The sequence below is a fragment of the Dromaius novaehollandiae genome, chromosome 1 (genome assembly GCF_036370855.1).
Source record: "Dromaius novaehollandiae isolate bDroNov1 chromosome 1, bDroNov1.hap1, whole genome shotgun sequence".
Taxonomy (NCBI): domain Eukaryota; kingdom Metazoa; phylum Chordata; class Aves; order Casuariiformes; family Dromaiidae; genus Dromaius; species Dromaius novaehollandiae.
In genome coordinates this window covers 185,134,706-185,160,453 of record NC_088098.1, presented here as the reverse complement: position 1 = coordinate 185,160,453, position 25,748 = coordinate 185,134,706, and the positions used below count along the sequence as shown (strand labels likewise).

At 37.7% G+C, this 25,748-nt stretch overlaps 1 protein-coding gene across 4 annotated transcripts in view; it reads right to left on the bottom strand.

Moving 5' to 3' along the window:
- NAA16 (N-alpha-acetyltransferase 16, NatA auxiliary subunit) overlaps nt 1–25,748 on the bottom strand; it is a 76,419-nt gene that overhangs the window by 49,647 nt on the left and 1,024 nt on the right. The window contains exons 2-6 of one of the 4 annotated variants that reach the window (XM_026099188.2): nt 14,539–14,623; nt 14,267–14,348; nt 12,111–12,215; nt 7,639–7,796; nt 5,842–5,976 (exon numbers count right to left, since the gene is read on the bottom strand). In XM_026099188.2, the coding sequence (XP_025954973.2) occupies nt 5,842–5,976; nt 7,639–7,796; nt 12,111–12,204 (387 nt within the window). In that variant the 5' untranslated portion in view covers nt 12,205–12,215; nt 14,267–14,348; nt 14,539–14,623. Of the gene's footprint in view, nt 1–5,841; nt 5,977–7,638; nt 7,797–12,110; nt 12,216–14,266; nt 14,349–14,538; nt 14,624–23,502; nt 23,580–25,558; nt 25,684–25,748 lie in introns of those variants that run through there. The other 3 variants (XM_026099187.2, XM_064504799.1, XM_026099186.2) reach the window with 3 other exon arrangements.

Below are 25,748 nucleotides of genomic sequence, written 5' to 3'. Positions count from 1 at the left end.
GCTGAACACTGTCTGTACTACACTTTGCTCCCCCTGAAAGGATAGTGCACAAGCACGCAAAGACTGTTTTGAAGTAACAGATAATCCTTCTGAGGTCTGCTGCCAGCTGCACACATGGGACTTCGCCTACAGGCTATAGTAACACTGGCATGTCATCCCACACCCATTGATGCATCATCCACGGAAAGAGGATGACACATTCAAAAACATTCCCTTGAAGGGAGAACTCCCTAAAATGTATTTGGCAATGAAAAGTCTTCCCAGAGTGGTGATGATTATTTCACACTAAGTACTCTTCACTACTATACACTGAAACTACTTCAGTTACCAGTGAATTGCAAGAATTTCAGAGACCAAATGCAGAAGCCTATAAACAACGCCCAGCAGGTCTATGCAACAGTTTACTACACGAAATATACTGCCTAACTTGATATTGCACAAGGAAAGACAGTTACTTGTTTTTATTCAGAAAAATATGAACATACAGACTGTAAGAAGCAGCTGAGCTTGATAAATAATGTTAACGATTTTTTCCCATGACACTACATACTGTTTCTTTCTGAGCAAACACTTGTAAGTCACACTGTTCACCAAATGGTTTACTATTACTTTTCTGTTCCCTGAATAATGCGTCCCCCACCTGCCTTAAAGAACCAAGTAAATAAAAAATGTAAAATAAATATAAATACATAAATATAAATAAATAAACAACATACTAAACTGGTTGAAATTAACATTCATATTAAAAGAACCTTGTCCTAAAGCACTACTTCCAGCCCTCCTCTAAGTGCAGATGAACTGTACGAGATATAATATTTTTGTAACATGCTTTTTGAATTTTCAGATGCAGCTTTTACAATACTGTAAGTTTTTAGAAGATGTAAAACTTTTCTATCAAAAAAGGAAAAATAGGAGATGTGCTAAAAGATAACATAACTACAGAAAGCATGTAAAAATGTGTATATTCAACTCTGAACATCAGTTTTGTGGCTGAAAATAACAACATTCAAATATTTTTAGCAATTGTTTGCATATTATAATAAATAATGGCTAATGGAATAAATAGCCTAAACTTTGCACATATCAGTCAGTAGCTAGCACAATCCTATCCATTTCATAATCAAGAACATTTCCTCTCTCTCCATCTGCACTTATTTCCACCTCTGCTCAGTTTTCATTCGATCTAAACACCAAATGACACTAACAATAAAATATGGTTACCCAGAAAGCATCAACTGCTTCACAGAATTTACACATGCAACAAGACTAACAGTTAAAGCATATCTTCCTCCAACTGCAGACATTTATCAGTTACCATCACTGCAATACCACAGACCTGAGATTACAGAACACCAATTTAATTCTTCTTTTACTACTTTCTTTACAAAAACATCCTGCCCTCCAATACAATACCCTTATATTCAGCACCTACAAATAAGCACACCTTTTTGGCACATGGTGAATTGTTTGTAGTCCTTAAATGTAAAGAGATTACTCTAACAACCTTTTAAATATGTCGCAAAGGCACAAGAAACACGTCAATTAACCTTCTCTTAACTTTTCTGGCTTGGCAGGACTAACATAAAAAATTGTGAAATGCCAATGAAGCAAATGAACTACCTTTTATATACAGGGCAAATCTACTAGAAAGATACTGTACTTACCGTCAGTCTCAATACAGAGCTACACCTTTACAAGTATGATAAGAAAACCCTTTTTTATAGAGAATTTTGAAATCTAATTAAATTAATTATCCTTTAAACATGCAATTCACCAGGAGACAAACAGCTTATGAACCTAATACTTAGCGTGGACAATCAGATCATCTTATAAAGAAAAACAGATTCTACAAGACATGTTTTTTAAACCATTATTGTTATTGCTGCATGATACATCTTATTTTTTTTTTTCCAGAAGAGTTATGATTCTTGTCGATGAGATCTCCAACCTTGTCTTGAAATCAATTCTGCTGTTTCAGAAGAAATTTTCTTCCTGTCCTGGACCAAAAAAGCTTTACAACCAATCAGATGCCCTAACATAAATGTCACTGAAAGAATGTGACAAGATGCAGCCAAAACATACCTAATAGCAGACCCCCAAAACTCCAGAGGTTTTCTGTCCATATCTGTTATTGTGGGCCTGATGCAGAAATTAGGAATAAAATAAAAATTAAAAATAAAAATTTAGCTCTGGAAAAGAAGAAAGGAAAAAATGGGATATACAACAGTAAAACAAATAGCATAATTGTTTTACACCTTGGTTCCCAAAGTTCAGATTCTAAAGTGACTTTTAAATCATCTGATTTAAGCTGTACAGCACAGGCTGTTACATTTCCTGCAGTGATATCTGCATTCAGTCTCATAACCTGTTTTTGATTGAAATATTGTGCATCTGGCTAATTTACAGTTTCCAGATGGCAGGCAGTGCTGATCTAGAGACACAAACAGACAGAAAATCCACCATTTCCCATGATGATAACTTAACAATTAGAATAAAACTGTCCATGGTAAAATGTGCTTTATTAATCATTTGAATTTGCCATTCAATTTCCAGCCACTAGTTCTTCTGTTTTTCTCCACTGAACAATCTTCTTAGCTATTATTCTTCCCAAAGACAGTACTTTGAGCTAAAATCATCTAATTTTCTTCTGTTTAAAGTAAGCAAATGGAATCTCAACCTTAAGCTGTAGGGCATTTTCTTTAGTCCTCTAATCTTTCCATATTGTTCTTTTCAATTCCCAACATTTTTAATAAGAGCCATCAGAAAGTCTTGCTCTCCCAATAATATTTTATCAGTGCTCTGTAGAGAAAACCCCTGCTTCTTCTTAGAAATATAAGGGTCTTAACTGCTTTTCACCCGTAAGTCTACACTGAGGGGACAATTTTACAATAAAATAAGCTAACTGCATCCTGGACCAAGAGGCAGCTCAGTTCCTTCTATCATACCCTTTCCTCTTTGTCCCTCTCACCTCACAGTTGTTCAAGTCCAGCCAATCAATCCTTCAAAAAACTGATTATTTTTCTGCCCCTTTAGCTTCCTGAACCAGGCCTCCATGAGTCAGACCGTGCCACACAAGGAAGCCATGGGAGCGTACAGGAGAGGTCATGCTACTGCTTTTGGCAGCAGCTTGCAGCTTGTTAGCTCAGTTAGGTTATAGTACATCTGAATATCTTAAGATGCACACATCTGAGCATCTTAAGATACTCATCTACAATAAAATGCAGCTCCTTGATCTTTTTCTTAATTTTACTGCTCGTTTCTGGCTGTTTTAAACCAGGTCTAAATGGGCAGAGCTGCCTGAGTAATCTAAGTAAATGTACGCAGAAGCCCTACATCATCATTATCTAACAACTAACATGACAGTAACACCTTTTACAAAACAGATTTTCTATTTGCTTCTTTACTCATTAACAACAATCGTAAACAGTCACTTACATCAGGCCTAATACAAACTGCCATGAAACTCCTCAGAAACATTGGTTTGATGAAGATTCCCATTGAGTAATAACTTTGAAACCCTTCAGTCATTCAACCTTCCTTTTCACAGCTTGACTAGTGACATACAATATTCAATCAAATAAGTTACAAAACTTTGTATTCACTCAGACTTCATATGTAAAGTACGGGGCAAGAGGGGAGATTTGGAAAGTAAATTCAGAAAGAAGTGTACCTTCTCAGAGATCCATGGACTATTCTGAACTCAACCATTTTAAGTGCATCATCAGCGTACAACTGGCTCAAGGCATCCACAGACTGTTAAATACCCAGAGACAGCACAAACAGCAGATTTGGGAACTCTAAGAGCTAAGCATGGCAAAACTGAGCTCAGATTTTGCCCAGGCTCTCCTACCTGTTCTGGACCCAGTGCAGCCGTATCTCTTCAAGTGGTCATGCTCTATGTGTGCCTGCACAGCAACGCACAAGAGCACTGCCCACACAACTTATCTTGCAAGAGAAATGGAAGCTAACAAGGTTATCTTTATTTTTTATGTTTTGGGCACAGGGGGTAGGAGGAGCAGGCAGTACATCACATAACTGTATCTACCTGTTCCAGAAAAGACAAAAGGCTTGATATGACTAATTTTCTATAAACTTGTGTTGTCTGACATTTATGGCATATTTCTGTCCTTTAATACTTGATCAGCTTTTCCATAATTTGCTTGTGAACAGCATTATGCTGTTAAACAGCTCATATTGTTTATATTATTCAGTTTATGGAAATTTCCCAAATATTGCAAGTCTTATTAAAGCTTGCATCAGAGCTGGAGATCATCTTGGGCTTTTGTTTTTTTTAAAAACAAAACAAAAAAAAACAAAACAAAAAACCCCATCATGATAGCTTGCACAGCAGACTCCACAAATGTAAAATGTTTTTCTGTGGTAGATGGTATTTAAACTTCGTTTAGCTGCTACACTGCAAAGTATATCATCATGACTCCTTTCACTTACAAGCATATTTACACACAACCTTTTAGAAAAGACATGAGCATTAACAGTATAAGCTCATTCTCTCAATACTACTGTTAAGTTCTTAGTCCTTTAAATTCCTAACAATTCTCTATAATTCATCACTTACAGTTCTTCCTTTTACCATCTATTATACATTATTTCTAATTCCAATATTCATTTCAAAATTAAATTCAGATGGGCTTTTGTTGACTCACTGCAGAACCATGATTTTTCGGCTGTCAGACACTCATAAACGATGACCCAATTTTCATTTAAATTCCCTGTTTAAGTTGTTATGCAACACTGGTGTTACAGCTCTTTTGAAATAGCAAGTTATATATCCCTGGCTTGCAACGTCTTCTGTTGACCACATTATAAGGATACAAACACTGGTCCCTCCCAGCAACTATTTTCTATTAATTAATTAAAATGTTTAGTCTGCTTCTGGCTCTCAGACATAGTTACCTCAGACAGGATATGACATTGTTGTTAACAAAAATACAAACAAACAAAAAACAACACAATCTATAGGACAGGTAATACTTTAGTGCTTGCTGCATGATACTTCCAGCATGTCTTCCAAGCCAAAGACTTCCATTTCTCTTTCTATGTTCCAGAATAATCAACACATCCATTCTGTTCTGTTAATTCAGAGTTTATGGTTTAGAGTTATAAATAAGGGAACAAGTGAATAACACCTCTCTCTAGGTTATATTCAGTGATGTCAGCATCATATCATTTGATTTATTCCAACAAGTTTCAGTGACACCAGTTCTTCTCTCAAAAGAAAAAAAAAACAAAAAACAAAAAACTAACTCTCCTTTCATACTGCTTTGACACCAAGCACAGATTTTAAGTGCATAATGCACAGATGCATACAAAACAATGAAAAAGTTTCTTTTCACCTTCTTTGCATTAGAGACATAACCACATTCAGACAACCTCAGAAAAAAGATGGGGGGAGCAGAGAGAGCGCGCACACACACGAGCAAGCAAGAGCACGCACAAGAGCAAGCAAGAATGAGAAAGAACACGCATCCAACATTAAACAGTACTTTCTGAAGTTTTATCTGCTATATTTCAAGAGACAGGCTCATTACAGGTTTTCTTTAAAGTCTCACAAATGTTAAGTAACTAAGTTTCCACATCTGCCTGTTCTTACACCCTCAATCCCAACAGCCTATTGCCAGGGAACAAGCAAGCCTATATAGTTTGCATCAGTTGCTAGCTACTGGAAGAGATTTCAAGGAGCTAAATGCTAAAAGCAAAAACCTCCACAAATAATAGAAATTTCTAATTCTTAAGTGTAGTTATTCAGACTCTCTCTTTTATCAAAAAAAAAAAAAAAAAAAAAAAAAGCAAGTATTTTCTTTCTATAACAGCAAGTCTTACCTGTTGGGTTTTTCTAAACTCTTCAAGTAGTTTTAAGGCCATATCATAATCTTTCAACAAATGATAAGCAATTGCATATCCAATCCAGGAAGCCCGTTGCGTGGGGCGCAGCTGGAGTAGCTGGTATCTTGTCTCCTTGAGTAAAAGGAAAGCAATTTAAATCAGCATAGATGTTAAAAAGTCATTAAATCATTTTGATGATTTAGTGCTACTACTGCTAATATTTTAAAAGGTCTTTTAAAAGTTCTAAGTTCAGCAGTTTTTGAAATTCTACCAATATAGTGAGAAGTGGCATGTTCACACTATATAAACTTGCAGATTAGATTGTAAACATAGGAGTCACAGCACAAAGCATAAAATCTGTTGTTACATAAAGGTATCGTTTTTGAAAATACCTCTTAAGGGCCTAAATTCTTTCCAAAAATAGAGCTTTGGAATCACTGAGAGGAGTTTCCATTAGAAAACATGAACTCCTGCTACTGAAAGGGCAGTCCCACTCTCCCCACACCCAGGCACGAGGTTCTGATCCTTACACTGCTCCAGCACTTCTCAGACGCCCTTCCTGAACCAGTCCAACTCCGTAAGCCAAAGGGTTATCTTCTTGTCTTGTATTAGTGAATTTACCATGCTCACTGAAGACTAACTAATGCCATACCCCACACTCCAGTCTTCTACTTTACATGAAATAGAAGTAACATCTTTCCCTTTGGCAGCCAGATCACTTTAGCTGTCTTTGAAACCACTGACTTGGTTGTTAGGCATATTTTAAAATTTTATTTATGATGAAAATCTCTGTTGGGATTCAAGAACTCAAGCATCACAAGACAAATTTCCCACATACTCGGTAAAACATAATCTGGTATTCTTTACACCCCTGGTTATGTCAAGCCCTCAATAGTTCATGAACTCTAAACATCAACATGGCTTCAAGTCTGGGTGTGTGGGCAGAGAGGGGAGGCACCGCAGTATTTAATAATGTCCTTCAAGATAGATTCAAGGTAGTTTTAGCATCAGAGTGAAGTATCTTTTAATATTCTATAAAAGACACAGTTTTATCCAAAACATTTCAAACTCATGGGTTTTTTTTATATTTTATTTCTTGAAACAACAGCCTTTCAGAGGAACACGGAAATTTTTGCAAAGCTGGTTCCTGTAGCATAGGGATCTCTATTTCAGTAAGTGCAAATGAATAAAAACTAAAAGTCATTAGGATTCAGGAAATAAAATTCCTCACAAAACTGTAATGGTATTCTGTTTCACCGCTCATTTCTGTTATACTAAAAAGTTTGGTTGCACAAATAACATATTTTGCACCAAGAACACCTCCAGTACATACCACCAAAACACTGCTTGCAGTACCTCACAGTAACATAGTAAGTACTCCCACTTTTTAAATTTTTTCAAGTCTTATGCTTTTTATTTTTTATTCAACAAAGCTGAAATGTAAACAGTAGGGACCCAAGTCAAGATTAAGTAAAAGAGGGTAGGTGCAAAATACTTGCTAAGAATCTAATGCATTTAATTTAGTTGACAAACAGAGCTTTAAAAGGTGATCCACAAATTAAATTGTACAGAGTAATTGTACTTCTGGAGTCTATTCTCAACTTTATAGGGAGCTCTGCAGCCATTCATTTTCACGCTTTCCTAGACAAGAGCTCAAAACACTTTCTACTTTGAAATAGTAAACAAAACAAAGAACTAGAAGCAAAATTACTAGCAGTAACAAAATTAATAATAGAGTAACAGAAGAATACTAACAGTAATAGAATTAATTAGGAATTTAAATAGAATACTTACTCTATATCCTTCTAAATCCCTCATCTGAATCTGCAAAAGAGAGAGATCTCTCAAGATCTGTAGATTATCTTTATCTAGTTTGAGCGCATTCCGATAGCATTTGATAGCTTCATCGTATTTCTTATCAGAGCGCTGCAACAGACCATACACATGCCAACCTAATGCACGTTAAGGAAGACGCACACACAATTCTCACAAAGTAACAGCAGTGCACATCTTACGGACTAAACAACTTGCTATTTTCCTTGAAGATCAACACTGTTACAAATTGAGTTTGATTACGCAGATTACTGACTTTACTGATATACACTTTTTAAACATTAAATGCTTCCAAATTAGCAATAAAATCATTTCCAAATTAGCAATAAAATCACTTCCAACATTCTGTAATCACATTCATTAACCCCCCCCCCCAAAATATTCACTTACAGAAACAACTGTGGTTCGCAATCTAACAGAGTTATTCCTAGTAGTATGTTGTAAACATATCTCTGTAAGTACAGCAGAAATTTTGATCCCCAAAGTGTCTCATTCTACCAATACAATTGCTGTGGAAGTTTTACTCTTCCCTACTTGCCTATCTGCAACCTCAATTAGTCTCCAGATTTTATAGTAAGGGGGACACACAGAGCTATATTTGATTGAAAAAGGAAATTTTAGCATGTCTGTCTCTTTTTGGTTGCCAAACATCCTTGTCAGATTCACAGCATCCCAGATTCCCAACACTACTGTGTCATTTCAATAGACTTTTCTTTCACATGCATCCTCATTTACCCTGGAAAGACTCTGAATTCAAAGCATGAAATCAACAGATATCATAGCAACACATTACACTGACTGTGTTTGCGTCAGTCTCCGAGAGCTGTATGAAAAGAAAGACTACTTGGCAAGATCTACTGTTTGCTACTCCGGGTTAGTACCTGCTCATTGAGGCAGCATCTTCCACGGTAGTAATTCTGAACTTATTTTTATCTTCAAATTAAAAGTAGCTCAAAAGTTCTCTCATGAACTTCTTCCACATGCCCTCCAAAGAAGCAAAACACTGCAAATCTTGGGAAGTGGTATATGCATCCTTCACCTACTCTCAATTAAAAAGATGGCACAAATAGCTCGTAGGGCTAACAGCCAAAAATTTAACAAGAGTTCCTATTCTACTGACCTGAAACAGAAGCAGCCCTTCCCTCCAAAGAATCAGTCATTTTGAAACTTTTCATTCTAAAGTAAGTCGAGAATGCACATCAAAAATTTCAATGGGTTAACCTGGTCAGATTAACCTAGAAAGCAGAACTACAAGATAGATGAGTCCTTCTCAGAGAGAAGGAATTTAACTCCTGAAGCAAGTTCTAAGTGTTAAGAGATAAAGTGGATCTGCAATTATGAAGAATAATGATATCAACATGACTCCAGCCAAAAGAAAAAAAAAAAGTTGCAACAATTAATAATCTGAAGGAAACTTCTAATACACAAGCAAGAGACCCTGTTTTATGTTTCTGCTAGAATAAATTCATTTCAGCTGGCTGCATGACACAGAAAAACTTCATATGCATCTTTGAGACTGCGTCTTCCATTGCTGCCATGATGATTTAAGACTACAGATGAGAGGGGGACAAAATGATGTTGGATGTAGTTTTAGCAGTAGGCCTAATACCCTTACCTCTCTCTATAAATCCTGCCTTTTGTCTTTGAGTGCAAGTAATCTGGAGATGGATCAAAGGCAAATGTAGTACCTTAACAAAGCAACTTCATGAACCGTTGACAGAACCTTGAGTAGGAAGATTCAATCCGAAAGAATGTGTGTACTTGACCAGTGGGACTACAATGATGTCTTGAGTAACATATTAGGAACCATTACTGTTACCCAACTGGTAATCTAGGTTTTAACCCTTTACAAGTCATATACTTCACCAAGCAATCAGGGTTTAAAAAAAAAAAAAAAAAGAAAAGAAAAGAAAAAGGCATAAATCCATTTAGAAATAAATCTATACTACTACCAAGCATAAGTAGTTATAACAGCCGATACCAGCCAATAAAGCAAGATGCAAAAACAGCCAGAACTGTCTCCTACAATAAATTGGTGGTATTTTACATGTGTGCCTACAATGTCCTGAAAATACGACATGCTGCTTTGTGAAACATTTACTCTTGAAATAAGCCTGATGATCCAACCCAACCATGATTCATGTTATATCCAGAATGGACCAAAACTCATCTGTAATTTGATCAGAACACTTCTGGATTCCTGAATAGTTTTAAACAGCCATTTTCCCCCCAGCCTTCAATGCTAGTAAGGAGAACTGCTTCATGTTGCATAAGAATTAAGACTTTCTTCTACTTTTCCACAAATCGAAACACTGAAGTGACTAGCTGTATTTTATTACCCTGTACCAAGTGCCTTTCAAAAAAAAAAAAAAAGTCATACTTGACAAAAAAAAGTATAGGCACCTTGGACAGTTACTATAAGGAAATAAGAATACATAGATGTATTTTGTGCCTCCTTGAAATCAGCTATGAGAATGAGGTGACTTGAGTAGATACAACCAGCCTCTCCCTTTAAACCAAAGGACAAGAATTAAGGTCATGTAAATCAAAGGCTATTTAAACTTTATTTTAGAGAAATTCCTGAGCTCTGCTTGGGTAATACTGGGCATAAGCAGGGCTTCAAGCTTTCAACAGAACTTCATGGCTGACCACAGGCATTTGCAAATGAATGTAGAAGGAACCTTTATTAAAAAGCTCAGTCTCAGGTCTCAATTTCCCCCTGGACTACATTACATTGTCTTCTAGGCTTGACTCTTCCTATGTACTAGAGCTAGAGCCCACCATCAGGAGAGACTCAGAGATTTAGACAGCAACACTGATGTTACAGCAGTTGTTTTTAAAATGTGATAATATAATAGGGTTGCTATTTCTTAAAACACCACAAGACAACAACAGAGAGAATTGTGACAACCCTTGCATGTCTGGCCTAGAATTAATTCAGTGCCAGCTATCTTCCACTCACTAGAAAAGCAGCTGTGCACAGACAGCTACCTCCTGGCTTATGAGGGGACTCTGTAGAACTGGAACAATACAGCAAAAGGCAGGAAGCTGGATCTTCTTGCTTGCAAGTGAAAGCTAGTTCTACAGACTATTACCACAGACGCAGCCCCCAAAAAGAACATTTGTGGCTAAGAGGATTCAGATGAATTTACACTTTCTTTGAAGTCAGAAGACAAAAAACCCTTGTAGCCCTCTTACACTAAGAAATTTAATGAGCAAGTAAAACAATGATAAAAATTCCACTAAACTCATAATAAAGTCAATTTTTTAAAACCTAAATCAAGGAAGTGTCCCCCTGCCTCCCTTCCCAAATTAGACTTGAAGCAGCACTGATTCTTCCAGTGAGCCCTCCAGCATTTGCAAGCAGGTCTTCTGAACAGTTTTAAGAGTCAGTGTGGATTTCTGACAAGAGTTAGGGATGCTGACAATCCCTACTCTGCTGTTTTGTTTAGGAATCAGAACTCTCAAGCTCTATTCCAACATACCCTGAATCTTTTACTCCCTAATTTAAGGTGTAAGAGTTCTTACACACAGATGAAAGCAGCTTTGGTATTCCTTAGATGTTCAGCTTTCAAGATCTAACATATTAAATTCCTATAGACCAACAAGTACAAGTTATATTTGTTTGTCACATGGCAGATTTCTAGTAACCCTGATGTCCTCCATGTGTTTGGGATTTTCTTCAACCTCAAACTCTCTGGAGGTTTGATATAGGGAGAGTGTAAACAGCAAACTCTTTGTCTTAACTGGATGGCAGTCAGAACATTTCTTTCAACTGTGATGCATTAGAAATATTTTTGGATGGTAAAAACTTCATGATTTTATGGGAAGTCTGTCCCCGAATAGACTTTACATGCATCTGAAGGGCATACAGAGCAAATTAGTGATTCTGTGTAAATCTAAAGTAGCCTCCTAGCCACGGCATAACAAACAGAAGCTACTCCCAGAGTTCTTGTGGAGCTGGTAAGCATTTCATGGGTACATGCTTCTGCAAGACAAGCTCTTAGACGGGATGTGTCAAGCCAGTAGACCTAAACCACCACCACTTAGACTTAGTAGCAAAATAGGTATTTTCATAGCACATCTAGACTGGATTTCTTATACCATGTTAAGAAAAATGTACCTTTAGAAAAGGCCAGATTTTACGAGAAATAGTTACTTTCTGCAGAAAGCAAGTGTCAGAGAGTCTTTTACATACAAGTGTCTCTTCCTTACAAAGAGATTTTATTTTTCTTAAAGATCCTGCAAAACTGTAAAAAGGAAAATAAAACCTTATTTCAAGCATTCAATTACAAATTAATATTCACTATATACCTTTTTGTGAATAGACTACATTATGTACTTCAGAAATACATACTGATGTAGCAACAGAATCATATACACAAAAGTGATAACACATGGAAAAAGGTCAGGTTATGTTCTACAAAGGATACAGACGTGACTCTTCACATCATTACGAAGTCCTTTACGAACAAATTCATATGCGTCTTCCTTCTTCCCTAAACAGTTCAAGGTCAATCCTTTCATAGCCAGTGTCTCTGCAAGAAACATCATATGCTTATTTTTGACTTCTCAGATGCCAGTTCCACAATACAGATAAACTTTGAAGTTGCTACACAGTTCCCCAATACATGATAATTATTTAGATCAGGATAGCTGCCTAGCACAGCTGAAGATTGTTACACAGTATTTTCCTTTCTGAAATTGGACTTAAAAGACCATGGCAGAGCACCACACAGATGTGACAAACACAGACAACGCTAATTTCATCAATAACAAAATACAACGGTTAACTCTTAAAGTAGTTAAGAATAAGTTAAAGCAATTTTAGAGAGCTTTTCATTGTATGTTAGAGCTCAAAGTAGGCAAAACATGCAAACTTTCATATGGTATAATAAAACCTAAAGAAACAGAGATCTTTGTCATATCACCTTCTCCATGAAAAGGCTGCTTACAAAGCCTTAGTTAAGAGTAACATTACCTTTTACAGTATTTTGGAGGTACAAGACTGTTTCAAAGTATATGTTTGATAAATTTTGTCAGTATTCAAAGAGGCACAAGATTACAAATGATATGCTGGTATGAGTATTGCTCCTCCGCACCATTCTTCAGGGAACACTGTGGGAAACAAGTTGCAGATATGCCCAAAAGCTATTCCAGATTCATGCTTTTTTTTCCTCGCTAAGTAAGGGATCACTTACTTTTGGCCTCTGCTAAAAGAGCATATTAATCACATTTTCATCCTAGTACTCCAGCTTTCCTGTAACTACAACCTTTTCCCCCATACCAGTGGAAAGGGCATATCATCTCAAGGTCAACCATAAGCCAGAAGGTCAGCTTGAAGTTTAATGGGTAGACCTGTCTAACATGATTTTCTGTAAAAGTATACCTAAAGTAAATGATGAGTCAAAAAAGGAACCAAGGTTTGGGGAGTTTTTTGTTTTGTTAAAGTCATCCTAAAAACAGACTGTAAGAATACAGAAAGCCAGAATGTTACCTCGCCAGTAACATCAGGAAGCCTGAAAAAGAGTATCCCTACTGAGTGAAGGGGTTCAGCCTTCTACCATCCTACATCGAAGAGGTAAGTGCCCAATGCATCTGGTGCAGCATTATGCAGCAATGCATCTGTTTGTCACCTTCTCACTAGAGGTTTCTAATTTCTTATCCCTGAAGCTAAGTGTGACAAGAGTGCAGCTTCCCATCAGATCATTTCATTGGCTTAGTTCTGCTTCAGCTGTTCATTCCAGGCTTTTGCTCCCAAGCTTCAAAGCCATTAGTGGCTCAGAGCCCAAGTAAGATGTGGACTGCCAAGGGAGCTATTTGTCCTGGAAAAGTTCAAGAGACAGCAAGAGCAGACAAGACCATAGAAATGTATAGCAAGAGGCTATAAAAATGCAAGTGCTAGTAGAGACAAGTGCATTAGGTCACAGAGATAGGCAGGCCTCTCTGCAGCTTTGAAGCAGCTCAAATACTGTATTTGTCTTTAGCAAAGTAATGAAGACAACCCAGAAACAGCAGGCACTGATGGAAGAATCAAACAAGAAGGATTAGTCACAAACATTTTTCCTATCTGATGATAAAATCTTGGCAAAGTGATTTTAGTGACAGAATACATGCAAACAGAATGTTAGAATGCTTCAACAGCAGACAACCAAGAAAAAAAAAACCCACAGTTTCAGAAGCAAAGATTTCCTGAAGCAAGCAATGGTAGCCCCATAACATGCCAGGACTACAGTATCTAACGGGGCATTAAGTTCTGACAGATTAAAAAGAAAAAAAACATAAAAGACATTTTCCTATCCAGTTTCCTGCAATACTTAACAGAACAGGATCTCCATATTGTCTTCAGCTTCAAGCCTTAGCATCAACAGTACTACACTTAACTGTGTTCCCTGTAAGTGGCAACTTGATTTGCAGTAGAGAAAGTTAATTCAAAGTATTCACTTGCCAAAGAAAGCAAGATTTTTAGTCCCTTTGCAAAACACCTTATTAAAAAAAAAAAACACAAACAAACAAGCCAACCACACCCACCCACAGAACACACCCACACACTACCACTCTGACCTGAAAACCTGGAAAGGCAACTTACTTGGAAGCTTAACTGAAGTGTGCTTCTACCATATATTTTGATCTTCACCATCCCATCACACACGAGTGCTTCAGGCTATGAGCTAACACAGAGACTTAGTCTGAATACACCAAGACTGAAATCCAGAGTATTATTCAATCTTAAAGACAGAATCATACTCAGTGATAGGATCTTTTCTTCCCCAGTACTATGAAATAGACTAACTGTATATTTAAACTCATGACAGGGAGAAGGGGGAGGGGAGAAAAAAGTCCCTTGAGGTCTGCAGTTACCTCCATGTTCAGCAAACTTCGGGTTGGAGAGGATCATCTTGCAGAACTTGAGTCCATTTTTGTATTGTTTTTGTTCATAGCATTTCTGGGGGGGGGAAAAAAGATGGATTACAATTACTGAAACACTTTTAGAAAACAGTATCTTAACATACTAGTACAAATGCAGCAGTTCTTTCAGTAAGATACCAGCAATCAGATCACTAATGAGTGCCAACTGAATGACTATTCATATTACATTGCCTCTCTTCAGCATTCACAACAGTACCTGCCTTCATTTACTTGCAGCTAATGCTCTACCTCATGGTCTCTGCTGAAATCTAATTCTTGGCAGGTAACAAGTCAGTAACTCCTTTACAATAGAAATAGGAAGGACAAGTAGAAGTGTCTTTACTTTGATATGGATATCCTTAAACTGGAGATCCGAGAACTTGATTCAACAGAACTTCTGAGAAGACTCAGAGGCTTAAAGAATCCAGACATTCCTCTCACCATCCCATTTCACTGGCCTAGTGACTCAGAAGCCTCAGAGAGAAGACTGTCTCCCATGTAGACTTTTTCAAGAAAAGAGAAACCATGAAGTAGGACAGACCTATTTGTGACCTCATGAAAGCCTGATGGGCTTTCTGTTGGAGGGAGAGAGGGAGAATTTACCAGGTCATTTAAGTCAGGCTCACATTTCTTTTCCCCAAAGGAAAAGCTTAACAAAAACACCACAGGCTTAAATTGGCACCACTTTAAGTGAATACAGTGTGTTGTCCTGTTCAAGTTTAGACAGCTTTTCCAAAAAGAAACTGCTTTTTCAGTTAAGTAATTCAGATCATTAACTCTACTAGATCACTTCCACTCCAATCAATCTTCTGGGGCAGAAGTAAAATCTATTTAGAAGTACACACACAAAAAGACATTTCAAAGCCACTGTCCCCTCACATACTTAGAGTTTAACAGATACTATGATAATGAGCTAGATTCATCAATTCAGTGGCTATCCAAATATTAGCTGAAAATAGGCAACATTTGCTTTCTTCAGATACAGGCTTCAGCATGGCACAGGTCTTAAGAGCCAGCTGCTTTAACAGGCTCCTCAGAGTCAAAGGCTACTTAACTTAAATAAATGCATATCGTAGCAACTCCTCTGCAGCCATAATACACCATCATATCGCTACCAGGGTACCAGCAGTACAGAGACACGCCTATGCTCACTTTTAGATATTTAGCTAAGGTGCCAAAAAAAAAAATCCTTTCCCACAGTGCACGGTAAGGAGCTACACTGCAGGGAGTTTAGACTCTGTCTAAAACTCCAGGCACTTTCAGTTAACCATGATTAACTGGAGACTAAATCACTGTATAATCTAGGTTGGCAGGAACCTTTGCACATCACCTAAATTCCCCCTTGAAACAAAGAGAGCTAACCTTGACATTAGATCAGGTTGCTCAGTGCCTTGCCTGACTGACTTTTGGCAGTGTGGACAGAGATTCCCAGAGACACAGTTATGCTATGGCAATTAACATTTAGACAATACCAAACCTCCCCCCCCCCCCCAAAAAAAAAAATCCTCTGAAAGTTTTAAATTGAGAACCAGTTTCCCATCTTCATCTGAAACAATCCAGGAAGCAAACCTGGAGACCTCCCTGGTGGAGGGGCAAAGAGGGGAAAATTCTCCCATTCATAAAAGGACAAGTTTGGTTTTTTTGTTTGTTTGGTTTTTTTTTTTTTTTTAAAGTCTTAAGACACTACTAACAATGCCTTCCGTATGCTTTAAGTTTATTCAGGTATGTATTAAAAAAAGTAACAAACAGTGACCATTCATCCATGTTTCTACAATTCTTGCAACATTGAGTGAAACTTAGAATACACAGTGATGCTTAACCATAAAACAGAAGCTATCTGGCTCAAGAGTATACTTAAGACTAATTAACTACTTGAGGAAGTTAGGGGTATTATCCTTATTCTGACTTTTTTCTTCTCTCTCTCTCTAAAAGGTGTTCCTTGTTGGCCTAGAACAAGAACTGAGCACCTAGAAAGTTATTTTAAGCAGGTACAATTTCAGCAAAACATATAGTAATAGCATTTGAAAGAGGGTTAGTCTCTGGTACCATTGTGCTTGGTCTCATGTTCCAATCAACACCTTAATTTTAAACCCAAATATCAGTAAGTAGTTTAAAACTGCTACTTAGAACAGTTTAGAGCTTAGTGTTTGCCCCACACTATCCAATGATTTGTGAACCTACTATACAGTTATAACCAAATCTGAGAGTTTTGGAAAACAAGCAAAACCACACATTTTCCAAAGGCTAACAGATGGATAGAAGAGATAAGTTAACGCTCTCCACTGTGAGAAAAGCACGAGCTCAACACTTGCTGTTGTTTGGCTTGCTGGTTAGATAATCAGCATACTCCTACCTGTCAAAGAACAAACAGGTTAGCTCAAAACCCGTCACAGACTGTAACATCTCTTGCCCAGTTGGTGGTTACCAGACAGAAGAGGAACTTGTATCAGCACAAAAGAGGGGCACACTACAGAAATACAGACTAAATCAGTACAAAACCTGACTTCATTTTATTCCACTGCTTGTGGTATAGCCTTGTTGGTCAGTCAAAAGGTGACTTCTCAGCCCACATCTATTCCAGAAATAACTGCTGATGTTAGTTGGTAACCTTCCCCCCGCCCCAACTCTGCTAAGCAATTAAAAGTTATTTTATGGTCATCATCAATATATACAGATATACTGAAAGGCTTGCAGATTTAGCTGCATTGAGAAGCCTTGGGTTTTTAATGTGTCCAAACTTAGGAAAAGGACTGCTTTTAAATTTGTTCATCTGTCAGACAACAGTGTATGAGCACACCATGCTCCACCTGCAACTTGTTTACAGAACACCAGAGTTTAATGCCACATGATACTACAAAATGGAACAGTACAGAAGGGAATTTCCTAGTTGAGAAACCTGATGGCTCCATTATGTATTCTCAAGTTGTGTACTAATCAGGACAAATATAGCTTAAGTGTATTCATTTAGATCAGTCCCACTGAATTAAGCTTTGATGCATTAATATTTCAAGCTAATATGCTGGATTTTTTGAAACAGCTCTCTGTTGTGCTTAATATAAGGCCTTTTTTGGCAATGATTTCCTGCTAAACATTTGGGCTTTGGCTTTAATTCTTACACACCTGAAACCTCAAAGGAAGCTTTTGGCAAGGCTAAAATATTATCTAGCACTTATGCTACCAGATGTTTCAGGAAGGATGTTACTTCCTTTAGCAAATGTCTCATCTTAGTTTATTCTCTTTTTGCAACACTAGCCTAAAGATAAAAATCTACTTGCAGACTTTGCTATACAGCTAAGCTAGACATCATTCTATACATATTGCTGTAGGCAACAAACTAGACATCAAATAGCACAACCTCCAGTAAGCAACTATAAAGTTAAAAAAAATACTATTAAGAAGAATACAACAATTTAGAGCAAGAGGAGATTTCAAACTAATTTGCACTGCTTTGCTTTTTCTACTTAAGACTTTATAAAAATTTAACTGGAATTTGTAAATTGTAACATGCCATCTTCTTTTAGATTGGGGGGGGGGGGGAACCTTACTCCTAGATACATATTAACAGAATTGAGGCTTTGAATGGCTCCTTAAGATTACTTGCAAACAAAATGACTTCCTGTACCACTGCTTAATTCTGTATGCTATTAATAGGTAAATTATGCTTAACTATTTGCAAAACTAGGATAGTACCTATGTTTACAGGCTTTACACCTCACTAGACAAAACATTTGTCACTTCAAGACAAAACTAGTCTTTTGAGAGAACAGTTATATTTTCAACATGTTGAAGTTTAATACATAGATCAGCAGTTTCAGAGCTGAAGAACATCTCATTATGCCCCTCACACATTAACACCTACTTAAGGGAATTTTCAGAAGCTGTCTAAAGAAGCAACCTCTACTGGCTACTCAAACAGGACTGCAGTTGTCATAACTGATCTCCCCTCCATCCCTCAGGCTTCCGAATGTGCTGAAGTGACACTGAATATGCTGAAGTGACATTATTTCAGCAACAATTCCAACTTCCATGTAAAGCCAAATAAAATGTAATATTACATTCGGGGGAAAAAAAAATCAGGACAGGTTTTTCATCAAACCAAACAGTAGCATTAAGCACAGCAACCAAGCTTCCTTGATCAACTTAAAATATTATAGTAGCTTGACATTGTTTGAGATGGTTTCTGGCTATGGATGGTTTCTGCTCTCATGGTGAGCAAGTGAAGTTTTCTTTAATAATGCTACTGTAATTGGAAAGAAAAATTGTTTGCCATCTCTTGACACAGCACGGAAAGAATGCTGAAAGTCAGTAGCACTGGAAATCTGTCCAAGCTGCAATGGTGATTAAGTTTAACAATAAATAATAACAAGAAGAAAAACACGCCCTACCACTGACTGTCATTCTGATCACTATCTTTTACTGGGAGCTATCTGACAAATATTTAAGAGCTGTTCAATTCTAATACACTTTTTCTGACCAAGCCCAGTCATCATCAACAGGGAAACATCAGCATACTGTCAGTGTTTCTCCTCTTAATTGAAATTTAACTCTTGAACCTTTTAAGAAACCTTCCTTGTTCTACTGTATATCTGCAAGGCAATGTCTTCTGTGTCTAACAGGCAACTGAATACTTCGCACTACAGTTCATGAAATTTAAGTACATTAATCAGATTTTAGGTAAAATTCAATAAATAGTTTGTATGCTAACAATGCTTGCTAAGTTATTCATCAACTTGATAGCAACGTTTGACACAATCTTGTTTGATTTTGATATCCAATTAACTTCTGAAAGAAATCAGTATTTGTGGTGGAAATGCTCTTTGCATCATGAAACATTTTGATACTTAGCAATACTGATGTAGGAAGAAAAGTTGCCATGATACTATTAAACTTTGGAGGCTAGGGATCTCTGCCTCCAAAGTTAGGTTATTCTCTGAACAGCAACCACCCCTCCATACTGATTTCAGCTCACTGATGTTTGAGAGGATGGAAAAAAAAGACTCAGTCTGAGGGAGGGGATTTCAGCTCAGAGGTCAACAAGGCTATCAGTACGACTCTTCATTTTTCAAGCATTTTCACAGCATTCTAGATGCCTTGTCCTGTGACAACTCTGTCACAGTATCACCATATTCTCCTCCCCATTCCCCCAAACCCTACCGATATTTCGTACATGCAGTGCCACTCCTACTCTGCTGGTGAAAGCATTTAACCTCATTAGCTGAAATAAAGAGGAAGCCAACTGACCTCCAGCCCTTCTCAGCTCAATTGTCAAAATGTACAGGCCACATATGTCACCCTGCTTCAAATCTGGGGACTTGGCCACGCAGAACAGTGCCAAGTCCCAGGCCATACATGGTGGTGCAAAATAAAACAAGTGGCCAGCAACAGATGTAGTGGTAATATTTTGGTCATCACAGTACTAATGTCACTGTAACATGTAAGCTTTTACTATCACAGCTCTCTGTACTTGAGAGCCTCTTTCCCTTAATCAACTTTTTTGTTGATTACAGTTCAAACATACAGATTACACAAAACAGATCTCACATTTCCACCTGTATTCTGTACAATAGCCGTTGTAGTTACTGTATGTATTCCACTTTGCTGGCAGAATAAAGCTGATATTGTGTTTACTATCATATTGAACGTGCATAAGTGAATGTTGTTCCAGAATTTTTTGTCAGGGATATTTTTAGCAGCCCTATAAACTATGCCCCAAGGGGGGGGGGGGGGGGGGGAGCTGTTTATTAAAATACTTGCCTTAATTTAAGATCCACTCTGTGCTGCACACACACATTCAATAAAACTTGAATCCCCAGGATATCCTTTGCTTTAAGCAAAGAAGCAGAAACAACACAGAGACCATTTAGTAGAAAAATTTCTTACACGTACTTAGCATCTGTGGCTTCCTAACACTTTGAGTTAGTAGAGCTTCTCTCTACAGTTCATGAACATGTGTATGCCTCTGTAAAATAGAAACTGTAGCAGCAACATTAGAAGTTTGACAAGTCGTAGTCTCATCACACATTTTATACTGCTTTTTAATGTGCAGTTTGACTAGAGTACCAAAGAGACCAATCTGCCGCATCTCCTAGGATGAAACTGCAATTTGACTAGCAAGAACTCAGATTGAGCAGGTGCTCCAAAAGCTACTGGAACCACATCTGCAAGTAGTTAGAGTAAATGAAACTATCAATGTGAGCAGTGTTCTGTGGGACCTGATACAGACATGCATGTAAAACTCAGGTTTTAAAGGTTAAGCTTTTTATGAGACATCTTAAAACAAGTTCAAGGCAATTGCAGATGCAAGCCTAAAAGGCTAACCTCATCACAGCATTCCACAGAATATTTCATACAGTGGTTCAGACTACAAAGTAAGAGAGTTGCATGAATCGTAAAAGATCAGGCCAGAGACTCACCTTGCACAGGCCACCATCAGAGGCAAGGTACAGTGGCAGATGCACAGGGAGAGGCTTAGTCATAAAACAAGCATTATTACAGTTCTCTCCAGAACGCTCTCAGCCTCCAGCTGTTTGCAGCTCACCAGTCCTCTGAACCAAAGCATGCATCTTTGCACACAGAAAAACTTAAAGGACTTCTTTCCATGATCGCATTCAGTGCCTAAAACTTTAGCAGCTACTACATCTTGCAGCAAGGGATTCCACAGTTTAACTACCTTTTGTTAAGAACTACTCCTCCAGTTTGGAGCCTGTCACTTCACAGCTACCATCTATGCTCCTGCTTCTAGTTTCCATTTTGGAAGACGACCAGACACATCCCTACTTCTCCAAATTGTTAATGAGTTCAGAGTCTCCTATTATGGTTTTCTCCCTTTTAGAAGGTCATTTCATACTTTTCTCCCTTTTCCAAGGAGACTGGTGAATAAAAGGAGACAGCAATCCATACAGTACTACAAATACTGGCTTGCCATGGACTTCGACAGTGACACAATACCACTCTTCTACCCAGAGAAGAGGGAATAATTCCCAGAATTCAATGGCTTTCAACTGCTGCACACTGGAACTGTTTCAACAGAACTCCCCCAAATCCCTAAAAATCTCAACCCTTCTGAGCTGAATACATCTATGGTAAATTAGGATTCTCAAACATAACACATTAATCTACAAGGAATTTTACTTTCTATCATTCAATTTATTTCAGCATCATGAAGTATTTAAGGCAGTAAAGGTGAAGGTTATCTGAAAAGCTGCAGGAGTAGTCTAGCATGACTGAACTCATGTTGCTATTTGTCAATTATTCTGTTCAACATAACTATAAATAATTTAGAAAAAGTTCCAGCCAAATCTTTGTGAGACTTTATTCCGAAAAATTTACCACCTATCCATGCAGGATCTTTCCTTAAGAGAAAAGTTCAGCATGAATAAACAACCAGTCTCATTCCACAGAAGCCTAGTTTGAGGGTGATGACAGTCACAAACCCCTCTTGAAAATTAGAACAGGAATATTTGGGATACAGTCTTCTCCAAATTAGACCCCTTTGAATCACTAACAACTGAGGCATGATTTTGTCTTATCAAGATTCATGTTGTCCTACTCAGTCATCTCTTTATCTATAGGTCTAACAGTATATCCTCTGCAATTCCATCAGTCTGCAGTTTGCCAGCTATCTTCAGCAACCCTTTTGAAAGTTATTATCAAGAAAACAGGCTGCATTCTTCCTATGCTATTCCCCTCCAACAGCACAAGTAACAACTGTACCCAAATCAACAGGCTTACTAGTTAGAGTTTTAGTGACAGCTCTATCTTTAAAGGAATTGATTTGTTAGACTTCAAACATCCACTACCCCAGATTACAATGGCTACCTCAGCTCTGTTACTCATTTACCTTGTGAGACATTAGTTAGCACAGCACCATACCTTCTTAATCATTGAGTTTAATAGTTTGGTAACTCCAGGAAACTGCTTATTTGCATGCTTGTAAGCCATTATTATTTCATGAAATAAAATGAGAACTGTCATAGTTTAACGCACAGGAATGAACTGCATCATCTCCTACAAACACTTGTATACATAACCTATCTGAGAAAGGCTCTCCAAAGAGTACTGTAGAAACCAGGCAGAAGAAAGGACAATAGACAGAAATCAAGCAATTCCTCAAGAGAGATAGGGCATGTTAGATAACTTAAGACTTCTTCACAAAAAAGTGAAAAATACATGCCTGAATGAACTAGGCAGCAACAAGTTATTACTACAAAATGATATAATTGAAGGTTTGGGGGATTTAATTAAAGTCAAAGGGAGTAAGTGGCAAAACTATTCTTCCAAATCAGCAAGAATGACACCCTACATCTGAAAGGGTACTATGACTTACCTCCCTTATAACAGAATGAAATATTAACAGACTAACCTTTCCTTACTGGAAACATATTTGCAACTAAAGAAACAGGCCTCTTTTTACATAACAATAATATATGGAATTCACTAAGAATTCAAATAATTAGCTATTTAAATGCTTAATGCAACTGTGGATAGTATCATGCATAAAAAAATATGGGGACAATATCTTACACCACGTGGTACAGGGCAGACGCCATCAGGCATTACAAGACAGTTACCTGTTCTTAAAAAGTCTGGACAACTATACCAGTATCATATCACCTCCACTGCTTTCCTCTAAGCCACTCTTATGGACTATCATGGTCTGTCTAGACAGAGTTGATTTCATTCTATCAAATTTAATTTGATTTCTTAAACCTATTTTTAATGTGAGATGTAGTTTGTAATCCAGGTTCTCAAACATAAAAGTTGAAGTTACATAAACAGAAATATACCTGAAGGCAAACTTTAAACTTACTCGGATATGCAAAATAAAAGATCTCCTTAAACTTAATAGAAGTAGACACCAAATGCAAGTTACCAAACTCCAGCATTAACAAGAAACATTTGAGTTACCATACACACCTGTTCATTTTAGATCCAGCCTGCCCGATTTCCTTAAAAAAGGATCAGAAGCTCAACTATAGCTGAAGCCTGCTTTTTAAGAGCGTGTGCGGGGGAGGGAGGGGGAGCATTCCTGTATTAAGCCTTTTTGGATGCCTTTCTCTCTTCCCGTAAAAGGAAGAGCCAGGAAGTTTCTAAACACTTCCTCCGTGCCTTTTGCAAGACTGGGAAGTGAAACAGAAGGGAGCTTGAAGTTGCTCAGCCACTCCCTTCCAAGCAATGTCACACCTGTAAGCGAGACAACCGCTTCCAGGGCAAGAGCACTTAGCCTAAGAAAAGCCCCCACAGAAGAGCCGGAGCAAGGCTTAAAAGGCAAACAGATCTGGAAGTCACGACAGTAACAGAGAAGAGATCTAGCGCTACCTCTTGCAGCCATACACAGAAACAAGAACCATTACCTACATGCTAGAGTTTTACCTATGCTGCAATGGCACTACTTATGTAATCACATCACAGCTAGTTTTAAGTCAGCTTGTTCAAGTACTGCCAAGCACACAGACATGCAAACTAACATTAAAGACTATTCACTCAGTTTCTTGAGATTTCACAGCTCACACCGAGCTCCACAAGGCCATGCCAGCTCTGTGTAAGCTGGGTGCACTATTATTTAGGCATCTTGTTCAGACTTAATAACCTCTCTCATATGTGTGTGTGTGTATATATATATATATATATACACACACGCACAATGAGGGACTCCCAAGTAATTCTCATGATCTCTGAACCTTCAGGTTTCCCATTTCATAACTGCTAATTCTCTGCAAACTGCTTATAAAAATACTTAGACTTAATATGTTAACACAGTTACCTCACATCTGTTGCAAGTGATTAAATCATTACATGCTTGTGAAGTCCTACTATACAGCCTTCCACATTCACAGTATTTTGTTGATTTCAAAAATGACCGTTGCATCTCCAGTCATTTCCAAGAATTGCGGCAGTGCTAAAGTAGGCAAAAGCTGCTTTGATCACTGAACAGCCTTTAGCACTACCTGCTCTATTACTACACTATAATATTCTTAAACATGTCAACCAACCCAAAAGTTGGATTTGGACTATGTAGACACTACTATTCCTGGAAGAGATCGCCATGAAAAAGTCAAAGGTAAGAAGTAGTAAGAAACCAAGTTTCAAGAAGTATATGAAATGACATATGAACTTTTCATAAGATGAAAAGTTTAACACTTTAGGAACAGTGACTAGCCACAGCACAGCACATCAGTTAACTCTTCAGAAGGTTTTAGAAAACAAGCATATTTCCATATGAGCTTCAGTGAAGTTATATTTACCTCATTTTCCTCACCTAAGAAGCTATGCTTGGTTCACTGTGCAATACAGAAAAAGAATAGGTTATCTGGAATATGATCTTCTAAAAGAGCTCTTATATTTATCACTTAAAAAATCAGAAGTGATTGCTACTGTGAACTTGTTTGCTACTAGTAAGAATAATCACTTAACTGTTCTAAAATTAGTCATTTATTTTTAGCAGCGAGAAAGAGGAGTGCTAGAATGACTTACTAAGATGCATACCATGAGCATGCAGTAAGCAACAAATCACTATTAAGCACTATTAGGTCTTTTAAAGTCTACATACTATCCAAAGCCAGCAAAAGAAAAGCACTCCAAAGCACCTGCTGAAGCTCACCAGCCACATGCACAGTACTGAGGATTACATATGCTCTTTGTTTTGAGTTCAGCTTCCTGAAGTTAAAATGCTCATCTCTTATCTACAAATTTAGTGAAACTAACCTAACAAGTTCAGATACAACTACAGGAATTAGTGTAGGCCAGCATTTTACCAGTGCGCTGCACAAACCTCCTCTGCCCCAAAAAGGCAAACTGGCATAAAAATCCTTTAAGTTTGCTGAGGCTGGGTCCCTGTTAGTATTACTCAGACACTCATAAAGAGCTTCCCCCCCCCCCTTTTAGATTTCCTTAAAAAGGAGCAGCATTAAAAAAAAAATAAAGTGATTAAGCAGAAGGTCATAGTTAAAATGAGTTCTTTCTTTAAAGTCACCTCATAAACGCCGAACACCCTTGCACCACGAGGTCTAAGAGGTGAAGCACCCTATGCCAGCCATTTAGCTGGGCCGCTGTAGCTCAGTGCACAAGAGTTGAGAAAACTTTTTCAGAGGACTTGCAGAGACCGGGTAAGTTAAGCTGCCAGACATCTTCAGCTGCACTTAAGACTTTCTAGCGACATAACT